The sequence below is a fragment of the Mustela erminea genome, chromosome 14 (genome assembly GCF_009829155.1).
Source record: "Mustela erminea isolate mMusErm1 chromosome 14, mMusErm1.Pri, whole genome shotgun sequence".
NCBI lineage: Eukaryota > Metazoa > Chordata > Mammalia > Carnivora > Mustelidae > Mustela > Mustela erminea.
This window is the reverse complement of record NC_045627.1, coordinates 74,501,943-74,524,212: the sequence shown is the minus strand read 5'-3', so window position 1 is coordinate 74,524,212 and position 22,270 is coordinate 74,501,943. Positions and strand designations below refer to the sequence as shown.

Sequence of the window (22,270 nt, the reverse complement as noted above, 5' to 3'; positions counted from 1 at the left end):
TCCTTATCTAAAGAAGGACAGGGTAACATAACACAGTGAGAGCTTCGTCTAGCGCATCAGGGAAGATTTCTAGATGTCACATTAAGTCAAGGTGTCAACAATGGAGTTCCCCGTCTAGAAAAGGAAGATAGTGTCTTACTGTTTGTTTACGTAGATGGGCTGAGGAAGAAAGAAGAAGGAAAGATGATTCAGACTCAATGAGAAGAGATGCATTTAACTGAGATAGAGCAGGAGGGGAAATAGGAAAGTTGTGTGTGTGTGTGTGTGTGTGTGTGTGTGTGTGTGTAAGACATCCAATAAAGAGACTTGTTGAGCTTGAGTGCCACTGAGATAGTCTGGTACTGGAGAGAGATCAGAACTAGAAATTCAGATTTGGGTGCTGTAACATTTTAGGTACAATTCTAAGCCATGAGAGAGGAGGGATTTTTTTCAGCTCGGAGGAGTTCACAGGGATTGGCAGACTATCATCTAGGACCAGAGCTGCCTTGTCACCTGCTTTTACAAATAAAGATTTATCAGAACACAGTGTGCTCATTCATTATGTATTGTCTGCTGCTTTCAACAGCATGGAACATACTGTCTTCATGTTACAACAATAGAGTTGAGTAGTTGCAAGAGAGTCCACATGGTCTGCAAAACCTGAATAATTCACTGTCTGGTCAGCACAGGTTTGCCAAACCCTGCCTCAGGGAATTGAGAAAGTGAGAATGAAACTCTAGATGAGGGGAGAAAAGAAGCTGAGTGACAAAGACCACTTTGGAATTAGGAAGAAACCTCATTGAAAGATAGTTTGAAAGGAGTTTTAAGAGAAGAATTCTCAAGTCAAGTAAGAAGAAGGCTGAAGGAGAAATCATTGAAATTCAAAGTTAGGTCATGAGTGACCCATAGGAGTTTGGGGGGATGGTCAGAGTAAAGGTCAGATCTCAGTGGGCTGAAGTTCAGGAAAGGAAATCAACAGGTTACTCTTAAAGAAAAAAGGAAGATTGAAAGGAGGTGGTACTGAAGGAGCAGGATCAACGCAAAGAAGAAGCCAACCAAAACCATGAAAACAACCTCCCAAAAAAGTGTTGGTGGTGGAGAGTGGATACAACTTGGAGTAAGATTCCGGGGTAGAGGAAGGAAGTTCCTGAAAAGATCAGAAGAGGTGAGCCTTATAAAGGAACAGAAATGCTCTCTTCTCTGCAAAGGACTGGACATGAAAGATGATAAAAGAACATTCTGGAAGCTTTCCCTTTGCTTGAAGATGTAGGAAGCTGATTTCCTGAAAGTCAGGGAATTGAGGGGGAAAATACCACTTCAACTTCCACCAGTTTTAAGACTGGATATTAACTCAAAGCCAGAATTTAACTCAAGGAAATAACTTCTTTATCCTTCTCAGATATTGGGTATTTTAATGAAAACGTTCTCCTACCCCCAAAGCACTGGCTCTATCATCTAGATCATGGGTCAGCAAAATTTCTCTGTAAAGGGCTAGATAGGAAAAACTTCGGGCTCTGTGGAGCACACATGAACTGCTTTTCTTTTTTGTTTTTGTTTTTTTTTAATGTATCTTTATAAAAATGTGAAAACCATTCTTCGCTGGCTAGTTGCTCATAAAAAGGTGGATTTTGCCCATGGGCTATAGTTTACCAACCTTGATCTTGATTATTGGCTTCATAAAACCTACCTGTGGTTTCATTTTTATTACAAAGCAAAGTACGCCAGTAACTGAAGTCCAAATTCATAGATCTTCTGGTGATTGCTAACCTAAATGGCTTACTTTCTCACCCTAGATCCGTTCCTCTTCCCAAGTTATCCCAAGGTTTTGAATTACACTTCGTGCTTGAGCAAACTAAAAAGAAGATTGGCAAGTTACCTCAATTCCCACTGACTGGTTGTTCAAATCCACAAGAGGCAAGACTGGCTGAGGTCTACTGACCAGCCACAGGAAGATGGCAACTCCGAAGGTGAGAATGCAGACCAGTGCCGGGGTTGGAAGTGGGGAAAACAAGAAGTTAAAGATAAAAAGCATCTTTGTGGATAGCAGCAGGAAGTTCAAGCCTTTAAAAAAAAAAAAAAAAAAAAAAAAGAGGAAAGAAAGTTAGAGGAAATGGCTGAAATTTTTACTCGATAGCTGTGTTTATAAAGGGACCCCCCCCCCCATACACACACACAGACACATACACAGACCTCTAACCCTCCAAGAAAACAGGGCTGGCCTTCTCTAGCAAAAGAATTTCTATTACTGTTTGTTTTAGCAATGTTGGAAATCATAGAATGCATTCTCTACTCCTGTGACTTGACTGACCTCCCACAAGGACAAAGGAAGGATCAAAGGAAACAAGTTAATCGTTTGCTCAACAATTTTATGAAATGACTGCCCTTCTGGGGCACGTGGGTGGTTCCGTCATCAAGCGTCTACCTTTGGCTCAGGTCATGATCCCAAGGTCCTGGGATCATGTCCTGCGTCAGACTCTTTTCTCAGGGGGAAGCCTGCTTCTCCCTCTCCCACTCACCTTGCTCGTGTTCTCTCTCTGTCTCTCTTTCTCTGTCAAATAAACAAAATCTTACAAAAAGAGAGAGAGAGAAGAAATTACTGCCCTTTTATTTTTGGCCCATGGGGCCTAGAAGAAACCCTTCTGGATCCAGGCTAAGCTGGTAGTCAGATCTAGGCTAAGCTAGGCACTCTAGAGACCCTCCCCTGCCCAGGCCAAGAGCACCAGGAAGGACTGTTCCGCCTGGATTTCTCTAGTATAAAGCAGAAAAGGGAACATCTGTAGAGGTGACTCAAGAGAGTTTAAAAATCAAGCATTCTGCATGAAGGACATTTCCTGCTGCTCAGATGTGCCTTGCTCATTGCTTTCTTTTTTGAAGCACTGGGAGAGTCTCAGTGAGGAACATCCTGTCAGCTTGCTTTGTTTGTCCAATGTCATCTCCTCCAGAGAAACCATTTTTACTGGAGGCAACGTTGGCCAGGTTCACAGGAAGAGTATTGGAGAATGGACCTGACCCATGGTAGCAAGTGAACATTGAAGGTTTAGGCCAGGAAGAGAGGTCAAGGAACTGACACCACAAAGGTTTTCCCCAACCCAGATTTTCTTGTAGTTTCCAGCAAATTTCAGCTTCAAACTGCTCTAGTAGCAGGAACTAGTATACGGGCAGGTCCTAGGAACTTCCTCTGGCGGAGGCCATCTCTTCCAACTCTTGCCCCAAACTGCTTTCAGACTGGGCTGTGTGCATGGATCATGGAATTTAAATCCAACCAATGTCATGAAGTAGAATTTTAGAGATGAGAAAAATTGAAGCTCCCAGGGGTAATGCAACTTGTCCAAGTTCAGTCACCATTTCCCACTGTTGCTTCCCCCACTGAAAGCTACAAAAATCACAGCTCCTCTTTCCTCACGAGTCTAGCTACAGAGTTCAAGGAGACTGAACCTGTCTGGAACCTTATAGACAACAGCAAAGGAAATTCAGAAGTTGTGTTTTTCAAAGTTCATCACAGTGCCCTATAGAAAAATATCTCAGAGAGGAGGCCAAACGTTCCTACTTAAAACCTAGAGAGCAAAGCATGCCTGATAAAGAGCTCGATAAGAACAAGATCATAGCTGCCTGAGAACTTTGGGGCCACTGCCATTAGCCGGCATCTCGAACTTTCTCCATGAAGACACATACTTCCCTCTATCCTAACAAAGGCTAGTGGGGGGCCTGGGAAATGTGTGTGGGAACTGGAACGGGTCTGTCAGTCATCTTAGCATTCTTCCGCTCCGTGACAGGTTATTACCTGAAATTGGAGCCGTCCCTTTCCATTTTATGGAGGAAAGCTGAACTTCCACAGACTGGGATGACTGTCCCCCACTCCTTGGTTTCTTCCACATTGTGTTTAGGAGAAGAAAAAGAAGACACAACAAAAACAAATGCGAGGCCCCATAAGGGCTAGGTTACCTAATAATAGGAGCTACTGTGACCACCTGCCAGGATTCTGAACTGGGAATTTTGGAATCCAGCCTCACCTGGATTAGTGTGGTGAAGTGGCATGTCCAGGAGACAGAATGTGTTCAAGAGCCAGTCGTGTAGGACTTTGTTGTTCGCCAGGTGGGGAACAGGGCGGCCCCAGGGGAAATTGTGAAATTGAGAGTGGGTAGCAGGCGCTCAAAGGAGGAGAAACCTGCTTGGTGCTGCCCACCCTACACACCCAGCCCTTTCCCTCAGCCTGGCAGTATCTTCTGATCTGGGAGTCTCTCCTCTGTCCTAATCACACCTTCAAATTAAGAGATTCTTACCTTCACTCCCCTTCTAGTCTGTGGGAACAAATTGTCACACTAAGAATTTTTGCTATCTTCTTGCAGATTTACATTTTAATAAAGGACTTTGTGGGTGCCTGGGTGGCTCAATGGGTTAAGCCTCTGCCTTTGGCTCAGGTCATGATCTCAGGGTCCTGCAATCAAGCCTCACATCATGCTCTCTGCTCAGCAGGAAGCCTGCTTCCCTTCCTCTCTCTCTGCCTGCTTCTCTGCCGACTTACTGTCTGTCTGTCAGATAAATAAATCTGTCAATAAATAAATAAAATAAATAAATAAATGAAATATCTGTCAAATAAATAAATAATAAAAAAAATAAGGGACTTTGCAAACAATGTCTTCAAAAGAAGGTCTCAAGGTGAAACTGGTGTTTGAAGGGGGTGGTAAGGAGGAGAGGGGTTGAGGAGCCCAGCAGGGAGCAGGAAGGGAAGGGAAGACGGGGAGAGAACCCATGACCAGTCTAAAGGCAGCACCTGCTATCACCCCACTGACTGTTACCGCTCGGTAATGGGAGCCCAGGATCACCAGACCATCAGATTTTTTTCTCCCTGGAAAATCTAGAACACTGAATTTTTGTGAAACCTCAGTTTTAACTATTGGCTCAGTTAGTAAGTCTGGTATGAGACAAACAGAAAGACATCCGGCTTACTCTGGGCCATGGTCTGTCAGTTCTTGTGCCCTCCCTTTTAGACCTGTTACAGTACACTACCCACAAGAGTGATGAGAGGGTCTACTCTGAAACAGACAAGGGAGATACTTACAAATGTCAGGTGGGCAGTGTCAGGAGAATGAAATACCTTGCTTACACTGGCAAGGGATTTTATTAGCAGAAGACTCTGAAGGATGTGTCTACTTGACAACTAAAATAGCAATTTGCAATGGCAAATTAAGTAATCAGTTCAAATACGATCATGTACAGAATTTCAGATGGTTCCTTTCTGCTTCCCCATATTTTTTTTAATTGAAAATATGAATATGAAATCCACAGAGGTAGAATTAACCATTTTTAAAATGTACAATTCCGTAGCATTTAGTACATTCATGATGTTGTACAACCATTGCCTCTAGTTAGGTCCCAAACAGTTTCATCCCCAAAAGGAAACCAAGTGCCCATTAAGTACTTACCCTCTCCTCCCTGCAGCCCCTGGCAACCATTAGCTTTGTTTCTATCTGAATCATTTCTGACAAATTCTTAATATTTCATATACATGGAATCATGCAATATGTGACTCTCTGGGTCTGACTTTTCTCACTAAGCATAACATTTTCAAGGTTTATCCATGTTATAGCATATGTCAGTGCTTCATTTCTTAGGGCTGAGTGAACATTCCGCTGCGTGGAAAGACATTTTACTGATTTGTTCATTGGCTGATAGATATTGGGGGTGTTTTCCCCTTTTGGCTATGGTGACCAGTGCAATGAACATTTGCGTGCAGATTTTGTTCTGAATACCTATTTTCAGTTCTTTAAGGTAAATATATAGGTATGGAATTACTGGGTCACATGGTAATTTTACATTCAACCTTTTGAAGAACCACCAAACTGTTTTCCACAGCAGTTGTACCTTTTTACATTCCCAAGAACAACACAGAGGATTCTGGTTTCTTAGTACCCCACACCAAAACCTGCTATTTTCTGGGGTTTTGCTACTATTATTACTAGCAATAGCTATCCTAGTAAGTATGAAATGGCATCTTGCTGTGGTTTTGATTTGTATTTCCCTAATGACTAATGATGTCAAGCAACTTTTCATGGGCTTGTTGATCATTTGTATTTCTTCTGTGAAGAAAGGTCTGTTACAGCCCTTTGCTCATGTTTAAGTTGGGAGGTTTGTCTTTTGGTCTCTTTATATATTCTGGATACTAGTCCCTTATCAGATACATAATCTGCAAATATTTTCTCCCATTCTATAGTGATTTTTTTACTATCTTGATAGGCTTTTTAACACATACATATATTTTGAACCTTTTGATGCAAGAGTCAGAAAGGGTTTGCAACCAGGCATCAGGTCACTCTCTCACTGCTCAGTTGGGAGAAGTTGAGGGCCCAAGAGTTGGTACAACCTTTGGGCTCCACCACTACTGGATTTAGGAAGCTCTGGTTAGAATTCTAAACTCTAGACTCTATTAACACTTCTGGATGCACTCAAGTAAATGAGAAGAAAAGCCACCATCTCTTTTGTCACGTGTCTTATGAACCTCAGCTACAGTTCTGGTTTGGGCATTTCACAGAGCCTCCAGCAAACAATTGATGTGGTGGCTTTTCCTCCTCCCGCCATGTTGTTATTTGGGAAAGAATGGGGTAGGGGAAAGTGCAATGGTGGTAAAGCTGTGTTACACTGTACATGGGAGCTCCTGTTCCAGGTCATCTAAGGATGGCTGTACAGGCCACACTGCACATTACGATGGCCCCAGGTGGAAAACCTCCTCTGCTTTTGAATATGATGATAGAGACATGCCATAGCCCCTATACACCAGGATGTCCCTTTGTCCCAGTCCTTCCCCTGGAAGGATGCAGTCAGTCATCTCCTAGGCCCCAACACATTTAATTCCCAAGCTGGCTGAAGGATACCTTCTGCCTTAACCCCTGCTTGCCGGCTCCCAGGACCAGCCTCAGTGTCTAGGTTTGGATCACTCCATATTCAGCTCTGAGGATCTGGGCCACCATTTTTTCATTAAGTCTCATTTTCTTTGAATGAAGTCCTTACATGGACCCTTCTACTACTCTAGTTTTTGGTCAACTATGTTTATTGCTCTGAAGCTTTCAGGCTATCCCTTTAGCCTGCAAATAATGCTTGTCTTGTAGTCACTTTCCTTAGAAAGATTTTATTTCTCCGACATGTATTCAGCTCTCTAACCATAAGTCAATTCCCTTTGAGCCTCTGTGTCTGCTCTTCCCTTTGTCTGAAACTCTGTTCCCAGATCTGAAATGGTTGTGTGTTACAGGTTGGGTCTCAACTGAAATGTCACTTCTTCAGAGACTCTCTCAGATCACCTTATTTGATATGGCCCTTTCCACTCCAATCACTATCACAGAATCTTCTTTTCTCTTCTCCACGACACTGTTCGCTCTCTGAAATACACCAGCTCCCTTATCATCTGTTGCCTCTACTGAACCGATGTTCTAATCAGAACAGGGATTTTGTTTTGTTCACCTATGTCTCCAATGCCTACACCATGCCAGGCACATAGTTTGCTTTCAATCAGCAATTGTTGAAAAAAAATTACCAGTTTTCTGATTCAGAATTGTCTGTCTTAAATACTCTGTTCATCTCTTAGTTATTCCCTTAGTAAAGCTCCCATTCCTAAGCTCCCAAACCTTATATCATCCAAAGTCACTCTAGCCAATCTTGAGATGGGCACTCCCAAATCGATATTTACCACAGCACTGGGTTAGGGAAGGAAGAGGGGGAAAAGGATGTATTTCTAACACAGATCAAGGACTACTCAGGAGGAGTATAATCCTCTGAGCTTGAAAGAAAATACAGGATCAATCTTATCGAATGAAGCCATTTACAATAGTGAGCGGGAAATCCAGCCTAGAAATAAATAATTATGGTTACCCTAGGCTTCTGGAATTCAAAGAACCATAAGGCAAATTATCTTCATTTTTAGGCCTGAAGAATTCATTGTTTTCTGTGCAAAAATGAGACATAAATTTCATTTATGAGCTTTCGGGGGGAAAAAAATCTACCTTCTAGTTATCCTAATTTAGATTTAATTGGTTTCTCTGTTCCCTTGCATGTATGGGCTCAGTCTGTGGTGATAGAGAGCTCATTAAAAAAGAGATCAGAGTCCCCAGGTTCTTATACTCAGCTGGCTAACACGTTCTTCTGTACCGAATGATGTGCTTTCTCTTAGAGACTAGGTTTCAAGGCTTCATAACTCATAATGACTCCAAAGGGGCCTGTGTGTGATTTAGAAGGCTGTATATGAAAGTCTGGCCTTCTTAATTGGGTCCTAAGTCACCAACCCAGCCCCCTAAATTCCTGCTGCCCTCAACTTAGGAAGCCTCAATTTCAGATCTTAACCACATCACCAATATTTCTAGAAAAATTCCAAAGTAATGAGAAAAGATCCAAAGAACATTACAAACTGGCAGCCTTATGAAAATAGCCTTTTCCTTAATGAATGCAACAAACATGAAACAGATAGACCTTCCATTGTAAGACCCTTCACCCAATTTCCTCAGACCCTGGGACTAAGGACTTTTGACTTTTTCTTGCACCAGTTTACTCTTCTGCATCAAATATAGTTTTCTTCTATTAAGAAATAAAAGATAACATAATTTGAAATGATTATCCATTTCACAAAGCTTTAACAGAGAAAACCTGGATATGGAAAAGCATTGACTCCTAAAAAAAAAAAAAAAGGCAAGTCTTAACTCCTCGTGCCATTTAAAATGATGCAGCCACTCTGGAAAACAGTATAGAAGTTTCTTAAAAAGTTGAAGATAGAGCAACCCTATGACCCAGGAATTGAACTACTGGGTATTTACCCTAAAGATACAAATGTAGTTATCTGAAGGGGCATGTGCACCCAAATGTTCATAGCAGCAATGTCTACAGTAGCCAAACTATGGAAAGTATCTAGATGTCCATCAACATGGACAAGGAAGGTGTGGTATACATATACAATGGAATACTATGCGGCCATCAAAAAAACAAAATCTTGTTATTTGCAGTGACTTGGTTGGAACTAGAGGGTATTATGCTGAGTGAAATAAGCCAATCAGAGAAAGATGATTATCATATGATCTCTCTGATATGAGGAATTTGAGAGGTGGGGCAGGGGTGGGGGGAAGGGAAGGAAAAAATGAAACAAGATGGGACTGGGGAGGAAGACAAACCATAAGAGACTCTTAATCTCAGGAAATAAACTGAGGTTTGGTGGGGTTCAAGGGGGAGGGATAGGGTGGTTGGGTGATAGACACTGGGGAGAGTATGTGCTATGGTGAGTGCTGTAAATTGTGTAAGACTGATGATTCACAAACTTGTACCCTTGAAGCAAAAATACATTATGTGTTAATAAAAAATAAATAAAATAAAATAAAATAATCCAAAGTTCAAAAGGGTCAGCAGTTAGTTCTATCCAAAATAAAATATGTTGTCATATTTCCAATTTTAAAAAAACAGCTGAGAGGGAAATCCTAAAAACCCTCTAAGGAAAGAAGAGGCAATTAGAAGCCATGAAATAACCAGTAAGGTGACCAGTTAACAAATCAGTAGCCACAAAGTCAATAGCTTTCCTTGATTTCAAGCAAATAACTAATTCAAAAATAATGGGGGAAATGTCATTCACAGTAGCATATTAATAAATGTGTAGAGTTGTTTTAAAAAGTTCAGATCTAAGGGACATAATAAGCTTTGAAAATTGCAAATCATGCTCCAAATAGTCAAGGGGACCCCATATTCCTAAATATACCCAAACATTTAATACAACTTTAATAAGACCAAAGGGAATGATTTGGGATTTAAAAAGTTAATTCTAAGGTTCACCCAGAAAAACAAAGCTCATTATAAAGAGTCAGAAAAATTTTGAAAAATAATAGGAATTGGGGGTAGGAGGACAGAGTTAAACATTACCAAATTTGCTTCCATAGAGCTAGAGAAGTTTTCCATTGGTTGTGATAGATAAAACTATGTAACAAAATAAACCTGAAAATCCCAGTGGATATATTATCATATACTAGATTGCATTTCCAATAAGGACAGATTTTTTTTTTCACTTAAATAAAAGTGTCAAGACAACTGGCTAGCCATTCAGAGAGAAGACATAAAGCGGATTACTACTGTCTTATTCCTACAATAAAAATAAGTTCGGGATGGATCAAAGACTTAAATATAAAACAAGGACAACCCTAAGAGTATTTGGGGAAATTTTTTTTATAATCCTGACGTGAGGAAGATTCAAGACAGGCACAAAACCTAGGAGCAATAAATGGAAACCCTGGCAAGTTTGAGCCATAAAATTTTTAAAAAAATATTTGCCCTGCAGGAAAAATACCAGAGACAAAGATAAACTGGGGCAAGTATCAAATCCTTTGCCTGTCTAAAGAGCTCATTTCCTCAATAAGGAAAACTCCGAAGTCAATGAAAACCAAAACACAACACAATAAAAAAAAACCCAAAGGTCATGACTAGAACATTCACAGCGAAAACAGATTGTGGCTGGAGATGCTCTTGGTGGTGACCAGAAGGACAAGAGGAGGCAGAGGGAAGCTACACTACTCCTCCCATTTCTTTCTTGAGTGCCTTTCAAGGGCTGCTCTGGCATATGGAGGTGGCCCTTGGAGCCCCACAGCAGGATTTCAGCCTGTGTCAAAGTCCCATTCCCTCATCTTTGCGAGTAGTTTTAAAAGTTGCAAATTTAAAGAAAAGGTCTTCTCCCCACCCACGAGATTGGCAATGAGAAAATCGTGTAAAATGCACTCTTAATCAGGGAAACGTAAATTTGGTGCAGCCCCTTAGACATGCGCCCGTTGCCTTCTACCACAATTTAAAATGTGTGCCCTTTGGCCTAATGACCTTTGAGTAACTTTTCCTGTAGAAAAACATCAGTTCAGGGGTGCCTGAGTGGCTCAGTCAGTTAAGCAGCTGCCTTCACCTTAGGTCATGGTCCCAGGATCCTGGGATCGAGCCCTGCATCGGGCTCCCTGCTCAGTGGAGAGAGCCTGAGTCTCTCTCTTCCTCTGCCTGCTGCCCTGCCTATTTGTGCTCTCTCTCTGTCAAATAAAAAAATAAATAAATACATCTTAAAAAACAAAATCAAAACAAACAAACAAAAAAATCAGTGAATATTTTAGTATTCAGTAAAATACATCCCAAATGGCTGTGTAAGATATTGGTTCAGGGTGGGGCTCTGAGTCAGAATACTTGGGTTCATACCCTGTGTGATCAGCTTCTTTGTGACCTGGGTTAGATAACCTCTATGTGGTTTCTTGTTTGCAGACTAACAATAATAATATCTTCCTCAGGACTAAATGAGTTAATGTGCCTGTAAAGTACTTAGAAGAGCGCCTGGTGTATAGGCCCAGACATTTGGTCTTATGTTCATTGTCATTAACCTCTATAGGATTGCTTATATGCCGGAGACCAGGAAAGCCTCCCTTGGCAGACTAGCCATAAATTATAGCATGTCTACACGGTGGCACTCTTGGCAGGCAGAAAGAATAAAGCAGACCTGCTTTATTCTTATCAGTGGTACCGATGTGGAAAGAGCTCTATGATAAATCGCCAAATAGAAAGAAAACAAAAAAACCACTTGGACAAATGTGTATGTTTTTGTGTTTCTGGAAGTATATTCCTCATAGGAAAAGACAGATGGAAGAGGAGAAATCATTAATGGATTTTCTAGAAAGTTTTGAATATTCAATAATTCACCCAAAGATATTTAAGGGCTTGACTGTATATTGGCATCATTCCAGGTGCTGGGGATCTCCCAATGAAACCCACCCCCCCCTTGGGTGTTTGTATTTTATTGGCGAGTTTGATAACAAGTCTGAACAATTATGAGCTTATATAGTATACGGAAGTTTTAAAAAATAGAATCAGGAAAGAGGATTGTGGCTAGCAGGGGGATCAGGTTTCAAGTAGGCCTCATTGAGAAGATAACTTAAGAGTATACACGGTTTAATCTGAAATATGCATGCTTCAAAAAAAAATGAACATAAAAACCAACTCCAAATCACCCTACCTCTGACAGAGGCAGCTGACTTAGAAAGTTTCGTCACCTTGGTTGGCGGCATTTCGTGTGAATGCACCCAAGAACACAGCCTCAGCTCCATTTCTGCAAGTGCAGCCTTCCCACCACCAAAGCCACACTCAACACATGTGGCCTTTTCAAGTGCTCACATTGTGTGCAATGCTTTCAGCCACAGAGCAAGCCGGTTTGGACAGCAGCTCTGGCGGTAGGTTTTCATTCATTTCTTTAGCAGTTAAAGAGCTAGAGCAAAGGTAAATGTTGGATCACCAGGGCAAACAGGGCCTCAAAGGTCATCTTTCGACACTTACTGCAAGGAGCCGAGAAGAGAGGCTGTCATAAGAGGGCACCCTAGGTGCTCAGACAGGCCACTGCCTATATTAGCCTTCTCCAGCAAAGCAGTGTTAAGCTACTGGGCACAGCACCATCTCTGTCCATCTGGGGACCGGCACCCAGGACACTCTGTGGTATACACACTAGGCAATGTCCCCAGGCAGATGAGAAAGGACCCCTTTATCTCCACAGGATCATGCAGGACAGGGCAGGAAGATGGCATTACTGAAGGAGATCTCTTAAAACCCAGAGGGTTCCATGAGTGCTTAATAAAACAAGAAAGCATTCTCAAGATCACACATCTTGCTCTCCCAGCCCAACTGCTAGGCCATACCCCAAAACTCCAATTTGTAAGGCAGCTGGCAGGGAGACGGGAAAGGGCTAGGCTTGAAACAGGATTCCTGGCCCGCAGGCAAGCATACCATAAAACATGAGGTCTTTGGTGCATAAGCATCAGTAAGATCTTTGTTGCTGAACCCCATGGGGAAATCTCCAGGAACCAGAGTTCAGGAGGGCTGTATAAATCAGAGCAGGATCAGTTCTATCCTTGGGTTTGGGAAGCTTCCTGTGACTCCGTGGACACCTTGGCCATGGGGGTTCCCAGTCAGAGGCTGCCTCTTAGCCTTCAAATTCTACTGCACCCAACATGGTGCCTGAGGTACAGTGGGAAATCCACTGGGTGCCAGTGAGTCACTTGCCCTGTTCATTCACCAGTGGCACAAGCTCAGAGAAGGGAAGTGGAGAGAGGTATCTGTTGAAGGAAACAGGTTGCGGAATTCAGTCTCGTGGTGACATGATGTGCTCCTATCCACAGGGGGCTGACCCCTCCACAGAAATGCCACTGCCAGAAGCTTCGTGCCCTGGCATGGGCAACACTATATAGCTCGACCTGAATGAGCTCAAGGGCCACCGATTCTGCAAGCATTAGCATATACTACGTACCAGGCTCATATATCACACTCAGACTTCATAGTCTACTAAAGAGCTAAAGCCAATTCCCCAGCTAGTAAACAAATGCACCATGTCATATACCCCAGACTTGGGAGCATCTGGTGGACCGGAGAAGTATGTGTGACAAGAGATATATTGACTCTCTGTACTTTATTTATAATTTTACATATTTTAATAAGGCAAACAAAGGTCTTAGACCATCTGTGTGCCCAGCATTCTGCCATGTACAGAGGGACAAACACTTAGAAGATATTCCTCTTGTTCTCTGGGGGCTTATGGGTCTGTTGAACACTGAGAACAATTCTAGAAGGATTCAGCAAGTGGGGCTAGCTAATAAATCTGAAGGAGGGAGAGCCTAGAGTTGACTGCAGTAGATGAAGGCTGTATGGAACACTAGACTCTCAAGGATGTGTGGGTTTTGATCCTGACTTTATTGCCAACAGTTTCATTTCCAAGGTCAGTTAAGGAGGGTGACCCCACCAATTAAACCAATGGCTGTTAAGTCTCCAACTCTGATTCTAACCAGAGTCTCTGTCACCAAACCTTCTTTTTCAACTGTTGCCTGCAACTCTCCATCCTTTTTTTTTTTTTTCAATGGAGAGACAAGTTACCACAGTAGGCCAGATAAACTTAAGTGGAAGGTGGGGGGGAGGGCAACCACGAGATATGGGGGGAGAGGTAGAGTGTGGCTTGAGTCACTAACATGAGACAATCATCCTATTTGGGAAAGGGAAACAGTGAAGGGCTGTTTCTGATGGAGGTTGAGAATCCATCTCTGGTTGAAAGGGTGTGGGGGAGGAAAAGCCTCCAAGAAGGCTGGGGGAGACAGTACCCAGGGCTGGTGGAGACACTCTTTGATGGAAGTCATTTCAGCTCACCAACACCAGCAAGGCTTGTGGTGCCAGGCCTTGCAGTTGAGCTGAGTGATATTTAAGAAAAAACCCTTATTACATCAAATATGGAAAGCCTCTTAACTCAGTTTGTGAAGATAGCATAGGACAGCTGAGCCACCCATAGCCTGGTGGCTGGCAGTGACAAATCCCACCAGATCTCAGATCGACACAGTCCCCCTGGATCTACCATGGGGCTTCCAGAAAACCACAGCCCAGCAGCCCTACTCGAAGGAAAACCTTGACTCAGGAAGCACCCCCAAAGGTTTCCCAAGCTTGTTGCTGAGGGAGTAGATGATGGGACAAGTGGGGTCAGGAGAATCAGTCCCGGAAGTCCACTGGACTTGATAAGACAGCTTGTAAAGAGATAGTGTGGACAAAGTGCTAGGCCCCTGTCACCCACGCAGGCTAAAAGCCCTGATGTGCAATGTTGTGAGAGAAGCCTTCCTGCTTCGGCTACTGCAGAGTCAGCCCTCCTGCCACCTGGTCTGCCAGTGGTCAGGGGTCACTGGAGTCAAAGTGCAAACAATTAGCTTTATTGCCAACGGTCTCATTTCCAGCAGCCAACTTTCAAGGCCATTGCCTGTTCTGGCGCTGGAACAATGTTCCACCGTTCATGTGGCGCAGGGAATAGGTACATAATGTCACTGAGCGCCCATTTCCCTCAACTGTACACAAGAAGAGACAGGTGACAGTTCCTACTTAAAAGGGATGCTGTACACTCTCCCCTCGAGTGCACTGCTAGGTACATGGGATGTCCTCGGGAAGACTGGTTCCCTCCGCCCCCACTTTCCCCAGTATCTGACTCCTTGTTAAGTATCAGATGTTTCATCCTGAGGCTTCCTGAAAGAGAAGTGATGATCATGACCTTCATTCTGTAACTGCCCTCCAGCTTACAAGCAAAGGTCTTAACAACTTCTCATTTCTATTTAAACAGAGGATGTCTATTTAAACAGAGGATGTCTTGTTGGAGAGGGCACCGCGTAGCCCTTAATTCTGACGCAGCTCTCTCCTCCAACCCTAGCCCACCCCTGTATCCTGTCCTGCAGGGACTCACAAACTTGCACCTCATAGGGCAGACTGACCCACGGAGACCCCAAGATCAGCTACCAGCTCCCCCGAAGAGGGACAAAACCATGACCTGGTCTCAGCTGTACAAGGCTGCTTGGCTTTCCAAACTCCAAGACTCATGGATTTATTCAAAAGACATGCATTAAGAGCTTAAGACATCTCAGGCCCTAGGTTTCCAGGGGAAGAGTGAGTGAGAGAGTCCTCTTTTGACTCAGATGCCTGGTTGCCCTGGGGAGAGAAAGCCCTTCATGCATTTACAGCAGAGTGGGACAAGAACAATGCTGGCTGACTCGGGGCTGCTGGGGACAGGTCATCATGCCTGAAAATCACCTCGGGTTGCACACCCAGTGAGGGTCAGTGCACCTGCTGGCCAACAATAGGAGACCGGCGGGAGCACAATCCTCATTCCTGGTTTCTTAGTGGCTGCCGGATCCTGGCCCAAGATCACCTGCCTGGAGGTAGGACGATTTTGCCCCCCCAGGTGCGATTCATATAACATCATTTAAAGTGAACATTTAGTATATTCACATTTAGTATATTCACACTGTTGTGCAACCACCACTTCTGTCTAGTCCCCAAACACTTCTGTCACCCCCAAAGGAAAGCCTGTGCCCATTAAGCACTCACTCTGCATTCCTCTCCCGACCCTGGCACCACCCGTCTGCTTGCTTTCTCTAAGGATTTGAAATGGGAGGGTTCTTAAAAAAGAGGTTTCTCCCGGTTTCTAGTTCTTTGGTCAAGGCACGAAACTAGACTCACCTGGATTTTTTTTCTTTTTTCTTTTTTTAGGATTTATTTATTTATTTGTATGTGTGTCAGTGAGAGAGAGAGAGCACAAGCTGGGGGAGGGGAAGGGGGGGAGTAGACTGGACGCAGGGCTCCAGCCCACAACCTTGAGATCATGACCTGAGCTGAAACAAGAGCAGGACCCTCAGGTGACCGAGCCACCCAGGCACCTCTAGACTCATCTGGAATGGAGACAAATTTGCCTCCATCACCACAGAAGCCAAAGTTCAAATCCCAGTTTCAATCTTTTCAGAGCATGTCCAGTTTCTTTACGGCTAAGACTCAGTTTCCCCATCTGTGAAACAACGAACCCGCTTTGCAGGACTGTTTAGAAGATTCAAAGATAAACTCAACCCGCCACCCCCCCCAAAAAAAAGTCCTAGCACTGCCCCACAGAAAATAGTGAATGAATGGAAGGGGTCATATTTGCAGCTCTAGAAAAATGTCCCCATCTGAAAGTACTAATACGTAAGTGAACTCAGTATCTTCCCAGGTCCCCATGTAGGAAAATCTTTGTACAAATGCGATTTTCTAGGAAATCTGAAGAAAGACTAACTCCTCACAGGAGTGGATGCAGCCTGGTTTCCAGTAGCACACGGACTACACCTTGGATCTCTGTCTGAAAGCTCCTTCGCTTCTCTGAGCCTCCTCAGCTGTTAACATGGTGAAACCATCCACGTCATAAGCTTGTCTTAAGGAAATGTTAAGAGCATTTCTTGGAGCTGGTGCTGACCATGGCTCCATCTTCCATCTTTTCTTTCCTTCTCGGACCCCGAGCCTCCCTATAGAATCTGTGGCCCCCACTGTGTGTTTAGCACTTAAGCATTGGATGATACTCTGATGCTCTAGTCAGTGCTTTTGCCCTCGAGGAGTTAGAATATAGCCTGGGGGAGAAGACTACTTTAGGTCAGGACCTAGAGAAATATCTGGCGGAAACATTCTGTTTGGACTGGACTGTGTGTGTGTGTGTGTGTGTGTGTTTAAATTAACTTGGAATGTGTTTACCTGGGGGTACACCTACCTTGCATTTTGCTAGAACCCCCACCTTGCACCTTATTGCATATCATCTATTTAACTCTTTAATCTGCCTGTTTTATAAGTATTTGTGGCCTTTGTTTTTTGTTCTCTTCGTGGTGCCAAGCACACAAGTGGTGCCTACAAGAATTTTTACCCTGCCTCTTCCAAGACTATTCTGTGTTCATCTCAAATACTTATCCATTGGAGGGGACCCCGACAGAGTTACTCTCATGCTGGAATAGAAAGGGAGGGGTCAAGTGAAATCAATTATTCCATTAATTTTTTTAACTAAATCAATCGTTTTCAAAATTAAATGTCACTACTTTTAAGACTCTGCGGCTGATGGAAAGGACGAGTCACCTACATGTTAGAGCTCCAGATTCAATCTGCCTTTTCAAACCACGCAGCAGATTAATACCCACCCAAGGTAATAAGCCCCAACCAGGGAGGTCCTTCCTCCAGCTCACTCTTTGAGGGTCCTTGAAGTCCGTCTGAGATTCAACTTGTGGCTCTACCCATGAAACAGAGCTAAGTTCATCCAGAAACTGTCTATCCTCCACTCATTCATTACCTCTCTCCATAGAAGGAGCCAATGTTCACAATGAAAATCATGTAGTCCTCCTCCCCCAAGAGAGGCAGGAGAAGGAAAAAAAATCCAATCCACCCCCCCCCCACTTCCTCCTTCCCTTTGTGCCTTCTGGTAAGGAAGGTTTAAAGGTGTCCGTTAGAGATCTGAGAGAAAGAGAGGGAGAGAGACACAGAGAGAGAGATACGGAGCACTGACACGTGCCAGGGACCTGGAAGGCTCTAGATGGGCTGAAGCTGGGGGTGAGGGTGCCCCTTCAGCCTCTGCCCCATGCTCACCAGACCCCTTGCTAAATACCCCCCCCCCCCGACATTCCCCTTACCCTGTGAGAGGGGTGCATTTCTCAGAGCTTCCTCCGAACGGAGTTTCCTGGCTCCGGGTTCTTCCTGGCACAGAATCCCTGGCCCTCTTCCCTCAGCCCCGGTTCCTCCAGGGACCGGCTGGCTTCAGAGCATCCCGGCAGGCAGGTGGTCACGGCTCCGAGTGTCCCCCGCAGTGCCCTGCCTGAGCTGTCCCGAGTCAGGCCATGGCCGGGCTTTCTAACGTGCTCAGGGACCTCACTTCCTGGTTTTTCTCTCACAACTGAAAGTGGAAGCTGTTCTGGCCAGGAGGAGAGCAGCCGCCCAGGCTGCCCTGGCTCCTTTTCAAAGCCTTAACCCCTAGCCCTAGGGCTGAAACAAGAGCCTGCCGGGAGCCCACAATCACCTTTTGCTCCAGGGTCTGACTACCGTGAAACCAAGACAGAGCAAGCAAACAAACTGCAGGAGCCCCAAGCGGACGGCCTGTGCCAGGAAGGGGACACGGTGCCCCCCTCGACTCCCAGGGCAGGGAGTTCAGCCCTCGCATCCCTCCCGATGCTGGGGCACCTGGCATGGGGTCACCCTCCTCCAACCCCTGCGCCTCCCCACCCCCACCTGCCTCAGTCCCCAGGCACTTCCAATAAAGTCAACAAAACAAGCAAGTCAGGAACCACCAGACACAGACCAACAGGCTGTGTTCTTTTCCTCTGACCTATAAGCTCATCCCTCTCATACCTTAAAACATAAACCACAAATCTAGTCCGCTGCCTCCCTCACCTCCCCAAATTAAAAACTGGGACCCTCTGAAAGGAAGGCGACAAGCATGTACACCACGCCCTGTCTGATTGGTCCCGTGTCTTGCAGCTTCTGGAAAACCCACTGTACCCGCGTGAGCCGGTAACAGGAAAAGGCAAATCGCTTCTTAGTGTTATTGTGAAAATTGTTCTGAATGTGTAGACCCCCTGGAAGTGTCCTGGAGATTCGTCTGCAGGAGATCAGGACCTGCAGGAGTCTCACTGGACTTGCCTAAAGCTGGGACCACAGAAGGGCACGAGAGCTTCCTAAATTTGGAGGCCGAAATCATGAGTTCTCTTGCTCCCACCTGCCCCCACAACCAACACCCCAGAATGAAGCAACACTTTCTCTAGCCTTAGTCACTTCAAAAAGGCTTATGTTAAGTTCAGCATGGTCCTGGCCCTTTAGCAGAGCTAGGTTAGGACTCGTTCTCTCTACAGGGAGGAAGTCCTAAACACCTCCAAACTAGGGGGAAAAAAAAAAAAAAGCCAGGGTGAGCTATGTTGCAATCTCAGAGATGGCAGCTGATCCCTTGGCCTCACAGGAGCCCACTTTAGACATGGAAGAGAGACCAAGTGTGGGAAGAGGTGGTTAGCCACCTTGCTAATCTATATCTCCTGGGTCATCTCACAGCTGGAGGAACCTTGGCTTTGTTTAGTTTCAGGAGCTCATTCCTTTAAGAAGCAGCTCCCTCCAGCCAGAGCGGACTAGGTGTCAAGTTTCAGCTATTCTAACACCCAGAGTGCTGGCTTCTTTTACCAGCTAAATGAAGAGCTTGGAGTGAGAGGAACTTTTCTGTTTTTTTTTTTTTCCTGTCTTCCTTCAGGACTGGATGCCCAAGTTCAGAAGTACCTCGGTCGTTTAAAAAGTCCAGCTGGAGTCGCATTCCTTTTCTATCCTAGGTGCACATAAGGGACACTCCCAAGATTTCAGGAGATAATGGAAGATTTTGGAAACAGACGAGAATTCTGCATCAGGCGGCAGCAGCCTAGAGGGACAGACTGATGGGACTCTAATCTCAGCCATATCGCCTCCTAGGTAGGTAGTCCTGGGCGTGCTGTCAACAGCCCCAAAGCCCCTTATTCACCTGTGATAAGGGAACAATACCACCTGCCTCACAGAAGGTGGCAGGTAGATGAGGAAACGCAGATCACACAGTCACACACCTAGTATAGACTCCAGCACCCAAGACAGTGTCCACTAAGGGTTCCTTCCCCTAGTCCCTTCCAAATGCGATTTGCTGCCATCAGCAGCTGGCAGATAGCCTTTGTAACCATTCTGACAGACAAAGTTTTGAATGAAAGATGGAGACAGGCAGCTTGGTTCGGTCTCTAACCCTTAGTTAAGGCTTTTAACTCTGTGTTAGTTTCCATTTAGTGAAATTAACAACTTTCTCTCCCAGACCTACCCCCTGCCAGCTTTCACATTTCCAACCACTTTACAACTGGTTTCTCCTTTGCCTCCACGCAGGTCAGCGGAGGTTACTACTTAACCAAGGGTAATCTCACGTTGGAAAAGAGCCCTTAGACGGAGAAGAGACCTGCATCTCACCTTCCCACTCCCCGTCCTTAGCTGTCCCATAAATGTATAAACTTTAGAGTAGGGAGCATTACTGCAGCTTACCTTGTAAGAATACACTCACTTGCCGCGTCCAGAAAAGGCCCCCTCACGGCTGGCTGTACCGGTTCATTCAGACACCTCTGCCCCTTCCACAGCTCCTGCAACAAGGCCACATCTGAAGCCAATGCGTCCTGTCCCAAGAGTGACCCACAAGCTTCCCTGGAACCTTTGAACCTATTGCGATAGAAGTTCAAAGGTAGAAGTTACCTGTTCAAACACATTGGAGTAACCTCCAACAGCGACAAGCACAGAATTTGGTAAAAGGTTAAAACCGAGATCGTTATGCAAGGGTTGAGGAGGAAGAAGAAGAAAGAGCCCTCTGCCCCGAAAGCTGATGTTTAACAAGCAAAACCTTTATAAAGCCCGTGAGTTGAGGTTGAGAAGGACATGGGAAGGCACTTTGATTGACTCAAACGATAACTTTAAGAATTGGATAAGCAGAGGTCTGCATTTCAAGACCAGACTCCGGCTAGAAGGGGCCAGTGGCCCCTGCATAATTAGAACATTTCCAAGACAACGAAATAAGGTGAATCATTCTAACATCTAGACGGAGGGACGAGCCTACCTGGGCTGTATTTAGAATGCAGAATCTCGGGAAGAATTCACCTCCCACAGTTTAGCAAGGCGCTTGAAGAAGCACATTGCTAGTATATCACGGTTCCACCTCTGCTCTCTCTTTCCATTTTTTTAAAAAAGGTATTATTTTTTTTTTTTTATTTTAGAGAGAGAAAGTGAGTGGGAGGAGGAGCTGAGGAAGGGGGAAAGAATCTCCAGCTGATTCCATGCTGAGCGCTGATCCGAACGCGGGGTTCCAGCTCATGACCCCGAGATCACGACCTGAGCCGAAACCGAGAGTCAGACGCTTAGCCAACTGAGCCATCCAGGTGTCCCTCACTCTTTGCATGCTGAGGTCACTAGTCACCATTTCTGGTTCTAAAATCTTCAAGACTGCAGGGCACCACTACTCAAAAGAAAGTTTTGAGTTTCTGTGTTATAGGTGAGGGCCAAGGCCCTTCAGGTGAAGGAAATCACCCAGAATTATACAACTAGTTCGTTGTGAAAGCGACACCTGATCTTGGCCCCACACAGTCACCCCAGTGCCTTTGCCTGGCTAGGATTCTGCTTCATTGACCCGTGTTCATTTAACCACCAGCAGACTTCAGACACTCGACCGCTTTCTGGATCCTGGGCTGGCAGAGATAGGTGGTCATACTGCACTGGGTTTCTTCAACTGTGTTCAGTCAGTCAACCAATGACATCAAAGTCAGAAGCCAATATCTCATCTTGCAGACTCCTGTGTGAAGGAGGGGTTGTCAGTCGGCCAGATTCTCATCCGGGTCTGAGGTGCATTAACCCTTTAAAGTCATTTCATGGCACACAGCCCTAGTCCAGCCTCAGCACCTGAAGAAAGAGAGCTTTGTGAGTGGTAACCGAAGAACATGTTCCATGAGAACCGGGGACGCCAGCTGGACTCATCTGGCTGGACCCCTGCCCAGCTGTGTTCATTAGCAACCTACTAATGCCAGACCTGGTAGAGGAAGACGCTCCAAACCAGGAGTTTGTAGACTTTGGCGAACAACACGGGCCCCTGGAGAGCTTATTACAATACCAACTTATGGGCTGGTGCCCGAGCTTAGGATTCCCTAGGCCTGGGTGAGGGCCTGAGAATCTGAATTTCTAACAAGTCCAGGTGACAGACACGCTGCTGGTCTGGGAAACCCACTAGGAGCAACGCTGTACCAAGCCACCCCTTGGCCTCTCGCGAGCCCCACTATTGGAACGCCATAAGGGACTGTGGGTAGCCCCACAGTGCATTTCTACAGCTTCTCCCAGTTTAGAAGACGTTTCCACTATTATCTAACAAACCTGTGAGGTATATGTGGGGACAGCACCTTCAGCACCCAAACCTTGGGTATCTGTTGGGGCCTGAGACAAGAACGTCTTT

General features: G+C 45.0%; 1 protein-coding gene across 4 annotated transcripts in view; it reads right to left on the bottom strand.

Moving 5' to 3' along the window:
• ACSL5 (acyl-CoA synthetase long chain family member 5) overlaps positions 1-20,451 on the bottom strand; it is a 45,308-nt gene extending 24,857 nt beyond the window's left edge. The window contains exons 1-2 of one of the 4 annotated variants that reach the window (XM_032311865.1): positions 20,329-20,451; positions 1,856-2,040 (exon numbers count right to left, since the gene is read on the bottom strand). In XM_032311865.1, coding sequence (XP_032167756.1) covers positions 1,856-2,011 — 156 coding nt within the window. In that variant the 5' untranslated portion in view covers positions 2,012-2,040; positions 20,329-20,451. Of the gene's footprint in view, positions 1-1,855; positions 2,041-3,760; positions 3,852-17,933; positions 18,434-20,328 lie in introns of those variants that run through there. The other 3 variants (XM_032311864.1, XM_032311863.1, XM_032311866.1) reach the window with 3 other exon arrangements.
• Between the last annotated feature and the right edge of the window lie 1,819 nt (positions 20,452-22,270).